Source organism: Carassius auratus, chromosome 40 (genome assembly GCF_003368295.1).
Source record: "Carassius auratus strain Wakin chromosome 40, ASM336829v1, whole genome shotgun sequence".
Lineage (NCBI taxonomy): Eukaryota > Metazoa > Chordata > Actinopteri > Cypriniformes > Cyprinidae > Carassius > Carassius auratus.
This window is the reverse complement of record NC_039282.1, coordinates 5,680,173-5,696,425: the sequence shown is the minus strand read 5'-3', so window position 1 is coordinate 5,696,425 and position 16,253 is coordinate 5,680,173. Positions and strand designations below refer to the sequence as shown.

General features: G+C 37.0%; 1 protein-coding gene across 4 annotated transcripts in view; it reads right to left on the bottom strand.

The window, feature by feature from the left end:
- LOC113058367 (cell adhesion molecule 1-like) overlaps positions 1 to 16,253 on the bottom strand; it is a 183,806-nt gene that overhangs the window by 26,053 nt on the left and 141,500 nt on the right. For all 4 annotated transcript variants that reach the window (XM_026226198.1, XM_026226199.1, XM_026226200.1 and 1 more), the window contains 5 exons: positions 15,159 to 15,311; positions 12,932 to 13,069; positions 10,007 to 10,165; positions 7,848 to 7,944; positions 7,435 to 7,607 (listed from right to left, as the gene is read on the bottom strand). In XM_026226198.1, coding sequence (XP_026081983.1) covers positions 7,435 to 7,607; positions 7,848 to 7,944; positions 10,007 to 10,165; positions 12,932 to 13,069; positions 15,159 to 15,311 — 720 coding nt within the window. The remainder of the gene's footprint in view (positions 1 to 7,434; positions 7,608 to 7,847; positions 7,945 to 10,006; positions 10,166 to 12,931; positions 13,070 to 15,158; positions 15,312 to 16,253) is intronic.

The following is a 16,253-nucleotide window of genomic DNA, read 5'->3' as shown; positions in this document are numbered from 1 at the left end:
TTACATCATTACTACAGCAACTGATGCAGATGTAACAGATATTGTCTTACAAGGCCAGAACAAACAGATCAGCTTGGATGGTGAGTCCCAAACTTTGCCTCCAAAGACCAAATGGGATTTACGTGCAGTGTGAAGAAAACCAAAGGGGCCTTGCACCCTGCAAAAAGCACTCGACGAGATTCAAATCTTTCAGGCAGCTTTCCTATCATGCCGCGAGTATGGAAACGGGAGACAGAGAAAATTACATTATGAGAACCATTTATTAATAAATACACAGTCATATTGGATACAGTCATTGCACAATCAGTGGAATAATATGGCGCTGGCAAATGCGGCCAAGCTGTTGTACTGTGGATGTGCAATGTGACTATCATTCCACTTTTTAGCACAGATACTCAGGCGCCTTGCTGGGGAACAGTCGCAGCAGGCAAAATTGGCTGCCTGTCTCCATCACTTTATTGTCTGTGCTCCATCAAAAGATCTCAGTAGGAGCCCAAACACTTTCCGACTAATGATAAAACATCAAGGACAGGATAATGTTTCTGAATGTAGATGCTGCGAGATGCACTGCCTGATGAAAATATTTCAGGGATTTCGTGCGCCGTGACCGATTGCAGACGGGTTTTGGAAATGTCATAGTCCCGTGGCTGAAATTGTGCATGCAGGGGACACGGCCAACACAAAGGTCTGAATAGATGGTGGCATGCATAATAGTCAAGCAAACAAGAATTTTCCATGGGCAATTTGCAGGCTGGGTGACTCCTGGCTCAATGTTATGAGCAGCGAGATGTGAATGTGTTTGGACGTGCAATATTTCCATTTGTATGTGGAGGATGGAAATATGAAATTCCATCGCGAGCGGGATTGTCCTGACAACACTTGCAAGACGTGTCCTCATAAAACCCACTGGCTCAGTTCCACAGGCTCTCAGCAATGCTAAATGTGTTGAATCTCTGGGTAATGGTCCAGATTTGAGCTGAGCCGGCATGAGTCAGGTCGACCTGCCTTTATTTTGTGTTGTTTATGGTGAAAAATTACACCAAGAGGCCTGTTTGCAGGTGAGACCACCTCAATGACTGTGTTTCTTACAATGACAGTAACGTTTTACTGATTGAATAAACTCTGATATAAAAACATACAGTATGTACAATTCAGCATGTGAACTGACAATTTTTTCTACTGTATTATATATTTGGTATCCTATGTACTATGAATGAAAGTTACTTCATTCTTATATGGGACACTAAAGAAGACACACAGTTTTGGTGAGCCTGTTCTTAGCTGACAGGAGTGACACTTGGTGTAGTCTTCTGCTCCTCTAGTGTAGACCATCTGATTCAAAGGTTGACGTTAGGGCTTTCAGAGATGCTCTTTTGTGTGCCTTGGTTGTAACGAGAACTTTTACTCACATCTTTTTTGAACCATTCTCTGCAAACCCTAGAAATGGTTGAAAATCCTAGGAGATCAACAGTTTCTGAAATACTTAGACCAGCCCATGGCATCAACAACAATGCCACATTTTAAGTCTCTTCTCCATTCTGATGCTTGTTTTGAACTTCAGCAGATTGTCTAGATCATGTACACATGACTAAATGCATGGAGTTGCTGCCATGTGATTGGCTGACTAGACATTTGTGTTTATGGGCAGTTAAACAATGTTAAAATGTGACTAAAATATGACTATTATGAAACATTAAAAAGCTCTCCTTGTGGTCTCCAACCAAGTAAAATGAAAAACCTTTAAGTGGATGATAAATGACATATGCTTATATATGAAAAGCCTATGCAATGGCTCCCTTTATGTGGTGTATCAATCCTATTGTCAATGTCAAATGTATTATGCTGTCAAAGCAGAAATTAAAGCGGTTGAAAACCTGTCAAATATACAGTACACTGTACACTTGCATAGTGCATATTAGCAGTCCTGAAAGAAACATTGGCCTCATATCAAACATTACAGAGTAACTGTAGTCATTCAGAGTCTGAGGCAGTCAGGAAAAAACAGATAAGACTGTATGTTGCACGCATTCACTCGGAGTCTACATTTGCGTTTTAACAAGAGCGAATGTTACAGAGCTTTGGTTGAGAGAACATCTCCCAAAGGAGCCTGAATATGGAGGTTAATGCTGGACATGGTCTGTGTCGATACTTATTCTCTCCCAACAGGCCTTCGCACAGAACAGCAAGTGACGGTAATTGAAACACACAATTCCCACTGGAACAGACGTTGGTTAAAAAGAGCGGTAAATAACAGCACTGCCAACCTAGATGTAGGTGGAAACACATAGGGTGCAGGTTTAAAGGTTTAAACACACACATTAGAGTCTATCGGGGGTGTATGGCAAATGCAAAAATAAAATACCATAACAGCCTGAACTTCAAAGTAATCATCTGCTACGAACATGAATATAAATAAATGAGATAAGGAAAATCTAGTGATCGAAAGTGATTTATGGAATAAATAAGACTTATGATACCATAATAATAAAACTGATAATGCTATAATACAAATGCATAGTGATATTATATTACAGTATTATTATATTATACTTATATTAAATGAATATTAAATGCCTATTAGTATTATTATGGTATTACATTTTTATGATTGATTTGATATTGATAAGGATGTTGATCCATGAACATATCCTTCTTGTCTGAATCAAATAAAGCATTTCCAATCATAATCCAGCGACTGGAAATTCAAAACAGGTTAACAGCCCCATTTAAAACTCGAGACAGACTAAAAAGCAAACATGCAATTAGCTGGACTAGATTGATTAGCTCCACCGACGAATTAAATGCACTGCCTGAACTCCACCTGCCAGCAATATTCCACTGTGAATGCTATACTTACAAAATGCAGAGATGGTGTTAATAGATACACACTCATTAATCTGGATTCCATGATAAGTGGGGGAAATCAATTCTCCTGTGATCACTAACGTGTATTTAGCTATTTTTGTTACATTTTAGAATGCTTTACATCAACATAAGAAGCCTCCGATTAATTAAAAGCTGTTAGTAAGACATCCAAATCTCTACAGTTTTATAAATACCATTGCTTTGTATTGTTTTCTGTTAATAAAGAGTAATGAGTCACTGATGGATTTGCAAGATGTAAACTACATTTACATCAAAGATGAAATAAGACTCAGGGGAAAGTAAGGATAATCAAGGCAAATGTATAAAAAAATTATACAAAAGAATGGAGCGTGAATTCAATGTAAAGGCTGCAGATTTTCACAATGACATACTGTTTCCTTCAATGTCACATATTCCCAGCTGCCAAATCTCCAGATAATAATAATAATCATTGATGATAAACGCATATAAATGCACATGAAATTGCATTAAAAAAGTACCTGATCAGCAGGTTTTGCTGTCAGTGGAACAATCTTGTGGGCAAAATCACCTACCTGGAAAACCATTACAACTAGCCTGCATCTTTCTGAAGGAAAGGACCATGAAGTGAACTGAACATTTACTAGAGAAAGTGTTTTGCAATAGCTATACTGAAGAAAACTACTCTTTGTCCTTTTCCAGTTAAATGCTCATCCGAAAAGATGTAAGTGACCTAGTTTAAAGAACTGGGACAATTGACTTCTAGTGATCTACTGTGTTTTAGGACTGCCAGAAGGTATTGCTACTGTAGGACTCTGCAGCAGAGTATTCTGCAATGTCCATAAATGCTTTCAGATCCATTTAGTTGGGAATGTGCAGGCAAACATTGCTTTAAGTTGCTTTCAATGTTAAAAATGTTAACTGCACCTATGAACATTTAAAAAAAAAAAATGTGTTACTGTATATCTGTGATCTTTTATCACAAACAGAGATAAGTGGGGTTAAAGGGTGCCCTTGCAGTGAAAGGAGGTTAAGTGTCTTGCTCAAGGGCACAACAGCTAACAAAAAGCTCAGGAAGGACTAAAGTCTTGGTCTTCCAGTTCACGGTGCGGATGTTTCCAGACTGAGCCACCCACCACCACTAGAACAGGGATCAATTTGGATTTTAACTCTGTATCTCTTCACCCTGAATGATACTTATGAAGTCATGGCATGGACATGCCCTGCAGCAGCACAGTTACATCATATTTACCAAAGAGAAGATATTACTTCAGTCTTTACTTGAACTGGAGTTGACTTTAGTTGTATATCACAAAGCTTTTTAGCTAGATTTGCAGCCCTAGATGTTTCTTTGTCTAGAAAAAGGAATAAACGGATATAAAATGTAATAAGAGAAAATAGAAACATTCGAGGATAATCATGGGGTATTGTAACATAAAAAGGTGGTGTCATTACAAAATTATAAAGCATATACTACATTGTAAAATGGATTTGTCACGTCAAAAATCTTAAATGTGACTGAATTCAACCTGCATTCATTATGTTACACCCATGAAACTAATTTAAAAGGTCAGAGCAGGTAGAAATAGTTCCTTAAGATAACTGTACAGTTTTATTTTGTGCAGTTTATTTAGATGACTGTTAAAAATTAGGGGGTCATTATGATTTTTTAAAGGAAATTATTGCTTTAATTGAGCAAAGATGTATTAAACTGATCTAAAGCGGTGTTAAAGATAATGTTAAAAAAAATTATATTTCAAATAAATGCTGTTTTTTATTTTATTTTCATCAAAGAGTGCTTAAAAATATTTAGCATCAAAACAGTTTTCAACACTGATAATAATAAGAAATGTTTCTTGACTAACAAATAAGCATTTTAGAATGATTTCTGAAGGATCGTGTGATGCTGGAGACTGGAGCAAGGCTGAAAATTCAGCTTTACATCACTTCACAAAAATGACAAGTATTTATGTATTTTTTTAATGAACTGTTGCAACATTTTGAATAGGTATTTTTGAAGAGATTTGTATTTGAGAAAAAGTTTTATTTTCAGCTAATAACATCTGATTCATTTCTTATGGGACAGAAATAATTCCCTGCCTCATATTATATATATATATATATATATATATATATATATATATATATATATATATATATATATATATATATATATATAATTGCTATTGTTATTATTATTACTTCTGTTGTTTCCATCCAATTCCAATTTCGAGTCCCAAAACAAATAAAGCCTTTTTTCGAGCAAATTAGCCGAGTACTATCTGTGCCAGAGGCTTCGGAAACAGGATGGGTTTTCACTCTCAGCATCTCTGCTACAAGCTTATCAGGTTGTGACATGTATCTGTCTCTGTGTGCAAATTCACATTAGCCTGCAAAAACATTTGATCCAACATCAAAAAAGTCCCCTTTATGAAGGCCATGTAATGGTAAAGGGAGAAAGCGTTACACTGCTGCCATCGTCTTGGCATGACCAGTGTTTCACTGGTATTACACTTCACGCTCTCTGTGATTTTAGGAAATGAATTTTCCTATGACCACATCTTCCTGTTCAAGGCTTCAAGGAAAAACTAATGACAAAATGAGCATTTGCTCAGCACAAGTCACTGCGTTACTGTAGCAGTAAATGGAAATGCTCTGTGGCAAAATCAAAGCTGCCATCCCTGGAGAAGCAGCATAAAAATTAACTCTGACAGGCTGTAGAAGTATAGTGTGCCCAGGATTATCAAGCTACAAGAGGTCTTTCCACTTCTTTCAGTCCTCTGAGGTTGGGCATGCTCGACAATTGCCAGCGTAAATTGATTTAGAAATGCACCAGAAGACAACGATTTTATTTACTGCAAAGCATGAGCATTTTACGCCGTACTAAAGAGAAAACGCAACTCTCAGGGTAACACTACAAATGCATATAATTTCCATTGTAATAAGGCTTTTTATGGTTGAAAATAATTTGTCTTCATTCACTTATTACACAATGCTTAGGAGACTATAATTAAAAACTGCCACTTATACGAAGCCAGACGACAATAAATCTCCTCTTTTCTGAGACACCCACTTGATGCATATAGACCAAAATTCCTCAGGCCTGTGAAATGAGAGAAAGTAGAGTAATCAGCAGGTGGCGCTCACTCAGGTAGGGGTGACAGACATTGAACTAGCCAGGGAGTGGAACCGCTTCCAGGCATGAGATGTACACAAACTCTCCCATTTGCAGATGGGACGCTGATGACATCATTCCCAAACACCTGCCTCTGATTTCAGCATTATCAGAGGGAAATAACTGCGGCACCGAACGCCTCAATGACGAGCCACCCTCTTCCATCAGAGAGTAATAGCTGCAGCTGGCAGACCATTAGCGGTCCTGAACACAACCTGTTTTAAACAATAACAACACTTCAGTTCTTCTATAGCAAAGCAAAGCTTTGTTAAATCCCAGGCTTCAAGTGCCACTGTCATAGCAATTATTGCCTGGGCTTTGAAAAATCCAGCTGTCAGCCCTTGTTAAGGATTAAACATGCACCCAACACAATGCACTTCCTGTGTTAATAAGACAATGAAACACTCTCAGGTAAAGTATATTCAATAAAACAATTAACCCTCTATTGCTTACTTCATGAAAATAATGTTGAAAAAGACATTTCTGAGTTGCTTGTCTTGCATAAAATGGATCTCATTAGTAAAAATAAACACTCATTTAAATAAAATTAAAATCTGGGATGATGGCAGTTTCCTTTTAGGTGTGCAGTGCGACAGTTTATTTATTTATTTATTAATTCATTTATATATTTGCGAATATTTCTGAGCGACTTTTATTCTTATCTTTTTGTTGTTGTTGTTATCCAGAAGTCACAGTCCTAAAGATGTTAGAAATAGAAAAGAATAAATTAAATTAATTAATTAAACGCTAAATGCTAAAAAGGTTAACACTAAAATAATAACTGCATGAACCCATATCCCCTACATTTATATAAATGCCACTGTCACACAGAGTTTCTTCAGGACAAAAAAAACATATTTAAACCATCCCTCAAAACATACAAATAACTGATGTGGTTCTAAATGTTTTAAAATAGAACCTACTCACTAAGAAATATAAATCATATTTTCGAAGGATGAAAAAAGAAATCAATAAAAATGCTCTAATGAAGGTAGTTTTCCAAAGTAAAAATGCACGTCCTCTACATGGTGGATTATGCCAGAAAAATATGTTGTGTGAAAAAACTTTTTATTAGCTTATCCTAAATCATCCCTTAATTACGACCCATTTTATCGGCATTAAATGAAGAAAAGCCAGAGGCAGCATTGTGCAATAGAGGGTTAATAAGTTCTGTCTTGAACAAAACATCAGGCATCTTTAAAAAGCAAATGCATGAGGTACTTAAAACCGTTTAGTGCCCAAAAAAAACATTACACAGCCAATTGCACGGAGACATCAAGGGCTGGTTATCCAGACACAGATTAACACCAACTATCAACAGTGTAATTTTGTCCCAGACTATAGATTTATCCGTCTGGGAATCTCTGCTCTTATGAATTGTTGTTTACAGATGCAGATTAAGTTCAAGTACGTACCATATACATAAAGGATGTAATCATCATAGGCTTCTCCCACTAAGTTAGATGCCACACAGCGGTACGTTCCGTTGAAGGACTTGTTAAGGTTTTCGATGAAGAGATCAGAGCCACTAATCATGGTGTGGGAGGGGAAATCATCATCCACTTTGAGCCAGTTAATTTGATGAGGCCTGTAAAACATCAGAGTAATCATTTAGTGCTCAGTGTGAAAATGCTCAGAGGCAGAGAGGAGAAGAAAACGTGCTTAATTCAGGACAACTTTAGCACCGCTGTAAAATCAGCACCTGTGCAAACAAGACACACATGTCTGTCTATCCAAGTTATTCTTGTTATCACCCTGCCAGATAAAGCAACCAAACAAATCCATATGAAAGGAGTAAAGTGGCCTGAGGGCCCAGAATAGGACTCACTGCGGTTTTCCTTTAGCTTTGCATGTCAGCTCGAGATTTTCCCCTTCTCTTGTCAAACCCTCAGGAAACTCCACTACAATCTGCACTTCTGGTTTATCTGTGCATTGGATATAACAAAAACACAAACACACTTATTTAAGTTGTAATGCAGTAGGTTGATTCAGCTCTGTACCCTTACTGAATCTATCTAATTATTATTCTAAGGCCATATACTTGTCTCTCAGTCTGATTAGAAAACATCCCCGGCAGGTTTGGACATCATTTGTGCATTCACATTTATACATTCATTTGTATTATGCATTCATGCTTAATACAAAGACCTGTACAATGAAGGCGGCAGATCTTGGCTGCTCCTCTGAGATTCACTTTTCACGTTACACTATATTAATTCAACCCAGTGAGCCTAAAAATGTGTGAACATGACACCGCGTGATTTTTATAGACTGGGTAAAGTGTGTGAGGAAGGATGACACTGCTATGAATTTAAGCAGTCAATTTAACAGTACTGTAAAATGTTTTTTTTTCTTCTTCTTCTCTTTTATCTATGTTAGTCAAAATGTCAAGGTGTTACAGTTGAGCCGATCCCTCCTGCCTTTTCTTCTCAAAGGTCACCCTGAGCAGTCAGCTATCTGAATAAATTAATATTCTGCTGAGATTACAAAAGGGTAGGTTAACCTTTTCCGGACTTACCGTGCTACAAAAAAAGAGTGCGGCAAACGCTCTTAATCAATGCATTATTTGGCGGACAGCATTTCATGCTTACTCATAACAAGAAAAGCGCTGTTTTAATTAAAGCAAGTTGAGTTGAAAGCAATAGTTCACCCCTAAATTGAATTTCCATCATTATTTACTCACTTGGTTTCCTCTTCTCCAAAACCACGTGACTATTTCTACTGTAGAACCACTAAGAATGGATCTTCTCCAATTTACGGTGACAACTGGCACATACACATTAAAAAAGCACCAATGGAAAAATCCATATGATTCATGCACTACATTCCACATCTTATGAATACACGTAATCTCTTTGGGAGACATTTAACCTCTTACTCTCATGATCATCCCCTCCAGTGAGCTGTAAACACCGACCGGATCACCGAGTCACAGAGCTGAACTCTGACTCATGAACAAATCATTCAGTCTGAAAGAAATGGTTCACTGAAAAGAATCAGTTCATTGAAAAATGATTTGTTCACTGCTCTGAACTCAGTTGTCAGGTTATAGCTCACTGGAGAGGAGGATCATCGATGAATAAAAACTAATTTCAGTGTGTTCCTCATGTAAAGCTACAGTATCATATGACTCAAATACAAATGTCTGAGTTATACAGACCACTTTAATGCTGTTCATTTTTGGAGCTTGGCTGTCACTATGAACTGTCATTTATGGAGAACAGCTGCATGGCAATGCTTAAAAACGACATTTCATTTTTGACAGGAATGAAAATGAGGCTGTGAGTGTGTTCAATGGACTGCACTGTTGTTTAACAACATACCGATTGTTCATCTGATGTAACATCTTTCTGAAAAAAAAAATAAAAAAATAAAATCTAAAATAAAATCTAAAAAGTACAGTGTGTGCCATTGTAAAGACTGTAAGTCTATCCCTCTCCGCCTCATTTTCAACTGCTAAATTGACAACTGACTATTCACTTATGTTAATTTCTTTAGAAATGGTCTAATTTTGGAACAAAATATTTTTTCGTTCATTACAACGTCAGTCAAGTTACTGCTTAAAGATGTTTAAAATATGATGTTTAAATTAAAGAGGTTTTTAGTGTTCCTGTAGCTCAACTGGTAGAGCACTGCGCTAGCAAGCAAGCAAGCGCAAGGTTGGGGGTTCGATTCCCCGGGAACACATGATATGTAAAAATTGATAGCCTGAATGCACTGTAAGTCGCTTTGGACAAAAGCGTCTGCTAAATGCATACATTTAATTTAATTAAATTTTAAAATAATTCATTTTGTGTTCAAACAAAAACTAATGTAACTAATGTAATGCGATGTACCTTCACTCCTGTTCATTTCCTCATAAACAGTCTAATTGTGCAACAAACGGTTCTTTCGTTCATTACAATGCCAGTCAAATTGACAGGTGGGAAGATTAAACCGAGGCTATTGTAGAGCTGAACGTTTTCTCCTGGTCTTGAGATGACTCACACTGCACTTCCAGGTATTTCTGGGCCTGGAAGTCCTTCACGGCTGGGTGGTCAATGATGCAGATGACGGCCACTCCATCGTCCTCCTTAGAGACGGTGAGCCGGAGCCGGCTGGTGACAGTGAACATCCTGTCGTATAACTCCTCGACAGTCGCCTCACCTGGGAACGGCCGCAAGAGTGACATGTCAGCCATAACAAGCGAGCTCTCTCCATCCCGGCCTGCTCATAATAACACAGTGCCACCAAGAGAGGGAGGAGGGTCACGAGGAATGATACCGTCACCTCCAAAACAAATTTCACATTCATTAATTGTGGGAGACAGGTCTTTTGAGTGCACACCGAGCAGTCATGCTTAATACAGCGTGTATAGGGCACATTCTGAGCCACGTGTGACGTCCAAAATCACAACAGGATATAAAACACAGGGTTGCATGACAGTTTGTTCACCATGTGAAGATTAAATGCTTTTTATTTGTGGCTAGATGACAAGAGCTAGTTAACTGTTACCCGTGCTGTTCCTTGGTGGTTTAAACTGGTCTCCAAGCAAACCATCAAACCAGTTCAGGCTGGTTTAAGCTGCTTTTTTTTAAAGGTGTGTGAGTACTGATATCTCATGGCAGTTCATAACTATTTCACGCTTTGTACGAATTCAAAAACACATTACACACCAATATCATTTGTTTGTTTAAAGCAATCTGCTTAGACTTCAGTGACAGTTATGTTTAGGGGTGACCTTCATGCCTTCATGATATAGATTAGAAGAAAACAACAGCATAAAAGTTTATGACAGAAATAGATATTTCAGTTGAGTCTTAATTACATTATTTACATAGTTCTACACATTTAAATATCTCAAAATGTCCTTTCAAATATGTCAAGGTAATTTCAAGTTGGGAAAATGTCTTTATTTGCTCTACTAAGGCGTTCACAAGCTGGAGGTGTTGATCTTAATAAAGGTGGCAAACGATAGCATGCATTTGCAGTTGATTGAAGGTAAATATTCCACTAATGTTCATGTCATTTTTTTTTTTTTTTTGTTAATTACAACTATTAAAAAACATCTTAAGTAACAGAAATCTGACTAGGAAAAGTATTTAAAAAAAAAGTAATATAAATTTAGAAATGTTGCTTTGCTAGCTAACTAATATTCATGACTAAAATTACAATGAAAGCTAAACATATAAAAATAAAAGGAATTAAAAATGTCAATATTACTATACAGTAAGAGTATATAAATTACACTAAAATAGAAACGCTGCTATAAGAACTGTTTTAATATAACATTATTACCTCTTTGTGATGTGATATCTTATGATGGATGGTCAGGACATGTGACCATGATGAATTCATATGAAGCAGCTCAGAGGTCAGTAGCTTGCTTTAGGGTTACTGCCCATCATGTTAGCCCTCATCCTAAGACAATTTCTCGACTCAAGGGCATTGAGCTAATTGCAGCACAGTGTATGACGGTTTACTTGGACCTAATGAAGTGGGAAATAATTACAGCTCGGCATTGACCTATAGCTCAGCTCTTCTCTTTTTTTTCTGTCAGTGCATACTAAGACAGTGTTACAAAAAAATACATCAGTTACGGTACACCAAAGACAATTTAAAGCACGAAAGACCTTTCATCAAGGATCCTACTAATTTTGTAATTGAATAATTGTAAAAAAAAAAAAAAAAAAAAAAAAAACTTTCATGTTTGAGTATTTATTTATTTATTTTTGTTAATTACAACTATTAAAAAACATCTTTAGTAACTGAAATGCGACTGGGAAAAAAATATTATTAGAATAATAATAAAAAAAGTAAAATTAGTTTAGAAATGTTGCTTTGCTAGCTAACTAAACTGAAAATGCTGAAGTACTACAATGACTTAAACTAAAACTGAATTCAAAATGAAGCAAAATAAAGATAAAAAATATAAACTAATACAAATATTAAACTAAAATAAATAATAAAACTGTAAAACAAAATGTTTTAAATAAAAGCAAATTCATTATATACAGTATATACAATACAGTATTTGTTATTTAATTATTTAGAAAGAAGAGATTATTTAAATTAGTAGACCAAAGTGGAATGATGTGCTGTTATTTAAACAATAAATATAACATGTCTGGCAGAACATTCACATAAAGTATGTTTTTGGGTAAATATTCTATTCTTAGGTGAGTCAAAATGTTGCTTTACAATTAATAATAATATCCTCCAAAGCTTTACAATCGATGGTGTTGTAATCAATATGTAAAGACAACAAAATGAGTGTAGTGCAGAGTAATACTTTTTAATAACAAACCAGTCATTATTACCTCAAAGTGTGCTTTCCATGATCCTAACTGCATACTAGCTATTATTTGATCCATTTAGCAGATGAAATCTCTTGCCGTAGGCCACTATCTGACTGTTTTCACTGCAGTTTATGAAGCTGTGATGTTTGTAATCCATAAACAGTTGACACATTAAACTTAGATTCTGTTTAAATGTGCCATATCATCTGCCATGTTTGCCTCTGTTTCCCCAGGTAGTCTATCTGAATGTTATTCAACAGTCCCACCCTGCTGTCTAATGGAGAAAAGCTATTTCTAAGCACATTAACCAGCCTGCACATCCACTCGTTTACGCCAGCATTCACTGCCTTAACCAGCAAGAACTAATATGTGGGCAGCATTTGCCGAGTGGGAGGTAAACAGTGGGAGTTCATTCAAAGCTACTTATTTAAGCTTGACTGAAAGCACCAAAATCCTCTTTTAGAGACCTGCGTGTTGTGATCTTCTTGTTAATTCACTGGATACACCTTTTGAAGGCTTAATTAAAAGTCATTACAAAGTCAGAATCTAGACCGTGGTGTGTTGTGTGCTGATCAGAGACATCAGTAATCACAGCAGACTTATCTGAACAATCTTCCTTGGATCGGAGTCAGACCTTGCAGTGGTTGGTCTCCTTTCATCCATTTGATGGTGGAAGCAGGTTTGCTGCCCATGGCGGTGCAGGTTATCTCCGTCTCATTCCCCTCACTCACGATTTCCTCGCGGGACTCTAAGATTGGATTGCCTGGTGGAACTGGCAGAAGATCAACGGCAGGATTAGAGATGGTGCGACAGCTCTTCAGCATTGGATCAATGTTTTTTATCTGTGTGCTCGACTGTTATTTTACTAAGATCTGCCGATGACTATCAAGAGCTTCTAATCAGTAATAAAGCCCACATAGTTGAAAAGGTGTTTTTGGGACAATCTTTACCCCCTCCACAACCCCCCTGCCTGTCCTCATTCTATCTGAAAATACCCTATAGTCCATGTTTTGGTTTGGATGCTGGTTTCCAGCATTGATTGCTGGTTTGCTGGTGTCCCCACCAGGCATTTTAACAAGCTAAACCAGCATGACTTCCTAGGTTCCTCGCAAGGTTTCCACCTTAAACCACCTATCCATGTTAGGGGGTTGCCAGTGTTGCCTGTGGATTCCTCAGTGGGGTTTTGTAAGGCACTATTTTTGCAGAGCTTCTTTGGAACAATGTGTGTTCTACAGAAATAAATATAAAAAAATAATTATATATTTTTTTTATTTATACATAGTCTGAAAGTTGAATAAATACACTTTAACAAATAAATAATCTGAGGGTGCAAAAAAAAAAAAAAAAAAAAAATTCAAAATATTGAGAAAATCACCTTTAGAGTTGTCCAAATTAAGTTCTTAGCAATGCATATTACTAATTGAAATCAAGTTTTAATATATTTACAGTAGGAAATGTACAAAATATCTTCATGGAACATGATCTTTACTTAATATCCTTATGATTTTTGGCATAAAAGAAAAATCAATAATTTTGACCCGTACAATGTATTTTTGGCTATTGCTACAAATAGTGACTTAAGACCAGGGTCACATATTTAAAATAAAAAAAATGTTCCTTCAGCATTTTTTTGAAAACCATTATACCGTTCAGAAATGTGAGTTAAGAAATGTATACTTTTATTCATTCATCATGTTTCAAATGATTTATATTTTGAATAAATGTTGTTATTTTGAATGTTCTATTCAAATAATCTAAAAAAAGGGATCACAGGTTTCACAAATATTTGTATAAGCAGCAATAAGGTTATTGTTTTTACTGTATTCTTAAACAAATGCTCCTTTTTGAGCATCAGACACATTGGGCATTGTAGGGGGGTTGGGCACTTTCCAGCTGGTTAGAATGTTAAAATAGATAGTCAACATTCTAAATCTGCTGAAAACCATCATAAAGCAGCTAAGAACCATCTACAGTTGGTTTAAGCAGGTTTTTTTTCAGCAGGATAACAACAATAGGCCCAAGCTGGTCTTTTGGCTGGTTTCAATGGGTTTTTGGTCACTTTTGAACTGGTCAGGATGAAAAAAACTAGCCAGCTGAATACCATCTTAGTCTAGGTCCAGCTGGTCTGGGTTGGTTTTAGAGGGTGTTTGGGTATTTTGGGTTTTGGACCAGCTTCATCAGATCAATTAGGCTGATGAACAGCAGGGTTAGATAAGCAACAATCCAAACTGTTTAGGAAATCCCTGAAACTTTCTGAGGTACATACAGTAGCATTTCATTATGTACTTGGACAGTATTTAGATAAGCTGCGTTACTCATGTTTCACTTTTTCACAGCACATTAACTCATACGGTTCTTTGGTGATGGCACTAAAGCGTCTGTCGCAAGGAGAACTGATGTTTGAGGGCTCTTTTTCTAATATCTTGCTTCATGCTTTCATGTCCTGTGGTTAAGGGTCCATGCTGTGAAGGAACGCATATCCCCATAAAACTCATGCTACTTTAGAGAGCACTCAGTTCCATTCAGCTTTCCAGGATGTCCAAATATGCTGCATAATAAACCTCTAATGTTAGTGTCATTCAATGCAAAAGGCACACAAAGCTAACTCCCGAATTGCTCGATGTAGCCTTTTCAACATCTAAGAGGAGTTCAGTCAATAGGCCTGCCAAAAGCGATCTACCAATATCAATAGCGCAACATCTGTTCCTTTTTGTTTGGCTTGTGTTATTGGAAACGGCGTGAGAGTAATTGGTTGATATTGTGTCATGGTGAGATTCAATTAGACAAGTTCAATTGAGTGAACGAATCAATGAGGTAAATCGATAATCAGGATTTTAGCATTCTGAGGGTAGACGTCATACCCAGCACAGTGATGTCTGCGTAGGCTTCCTGCGGGGGATCCGTGTAGAGCTGGCACACGTACCGTCCCTCGTCCGAGAGTGACACGTTGGACAACGACACCAGCAGCTCGTTGTCTGAGAAGTTAACCAGCTGAAACCGACTGTCCTTCAAGGCTGAGGAAACAAAGAGTGAAGCGGACAGACGTGGATGAGTAGGGAGTAGACGGATCAGTCGTGAGGGTGATATAACAATAGCTCAATAAACAAGGGAAATGTTTCAGATATTTGTACGGTATTGTTTGTCTTCTTTTATCTGCCCACTTTTATCTGAAGCTCCTAACAAAATCAAAATGTTAAGCTTTTTGACTCTGTACTCGAGGCAAAATTTATGTTGGAGGCCACCCACCCCCAATAAAAAGCACTTGAAACAAATATGATTCCAAACCTTTTTATTTATATACAACATTGCATTTTAAATGTAGTATATTTTTTATATAGTACCTGTCAAAAGTACGGTCTCTTTTGCTCTCTTTTTACCCTAATATGCCGATGTTAGCTGAGTGCAGGTGAGTGGCAATTCAACTATATCCAATGAACAATGAGACAAGAATTTGACTGGTCTTGACTGATGCACTAGTGTATATGGGATGTTACAACCCGATCTCACGGCAATTCGTACGTATTTTACGAGTTGCACAATTCGTATGAATTTGTACGAATGACTTACACCTAACCCAGCCCCTAAACCTAACCGTCATTGGGGTTTAGACGAATATAAAATCGCACGAGTGAGGTCGTAAAAAATTCATACGAATAAGCCAACTCATAAAATACGTACGAATTGGTCGTGAGATAGCGTTGGATATTACCACTGTTGCCAACTCTCATAAGACAAATAAGCAACCAAAAGCTTAAAAAACAAGCCCACTATTATATATTATTTATTAGCAATAAATAAGCCCCAAAAGCTGCAACTCACGACCCCCGTTTTTTTCTTCGCATAACTTAGCAAAAAAAAAAAAAAAAAAAAATGCCCAAATGTTGTGTATTATGTGCAGACTTGGAAACTCTGGATGTTACAGTAATGGAGGCCCCGACTCAGAGCCAGAGACCGTA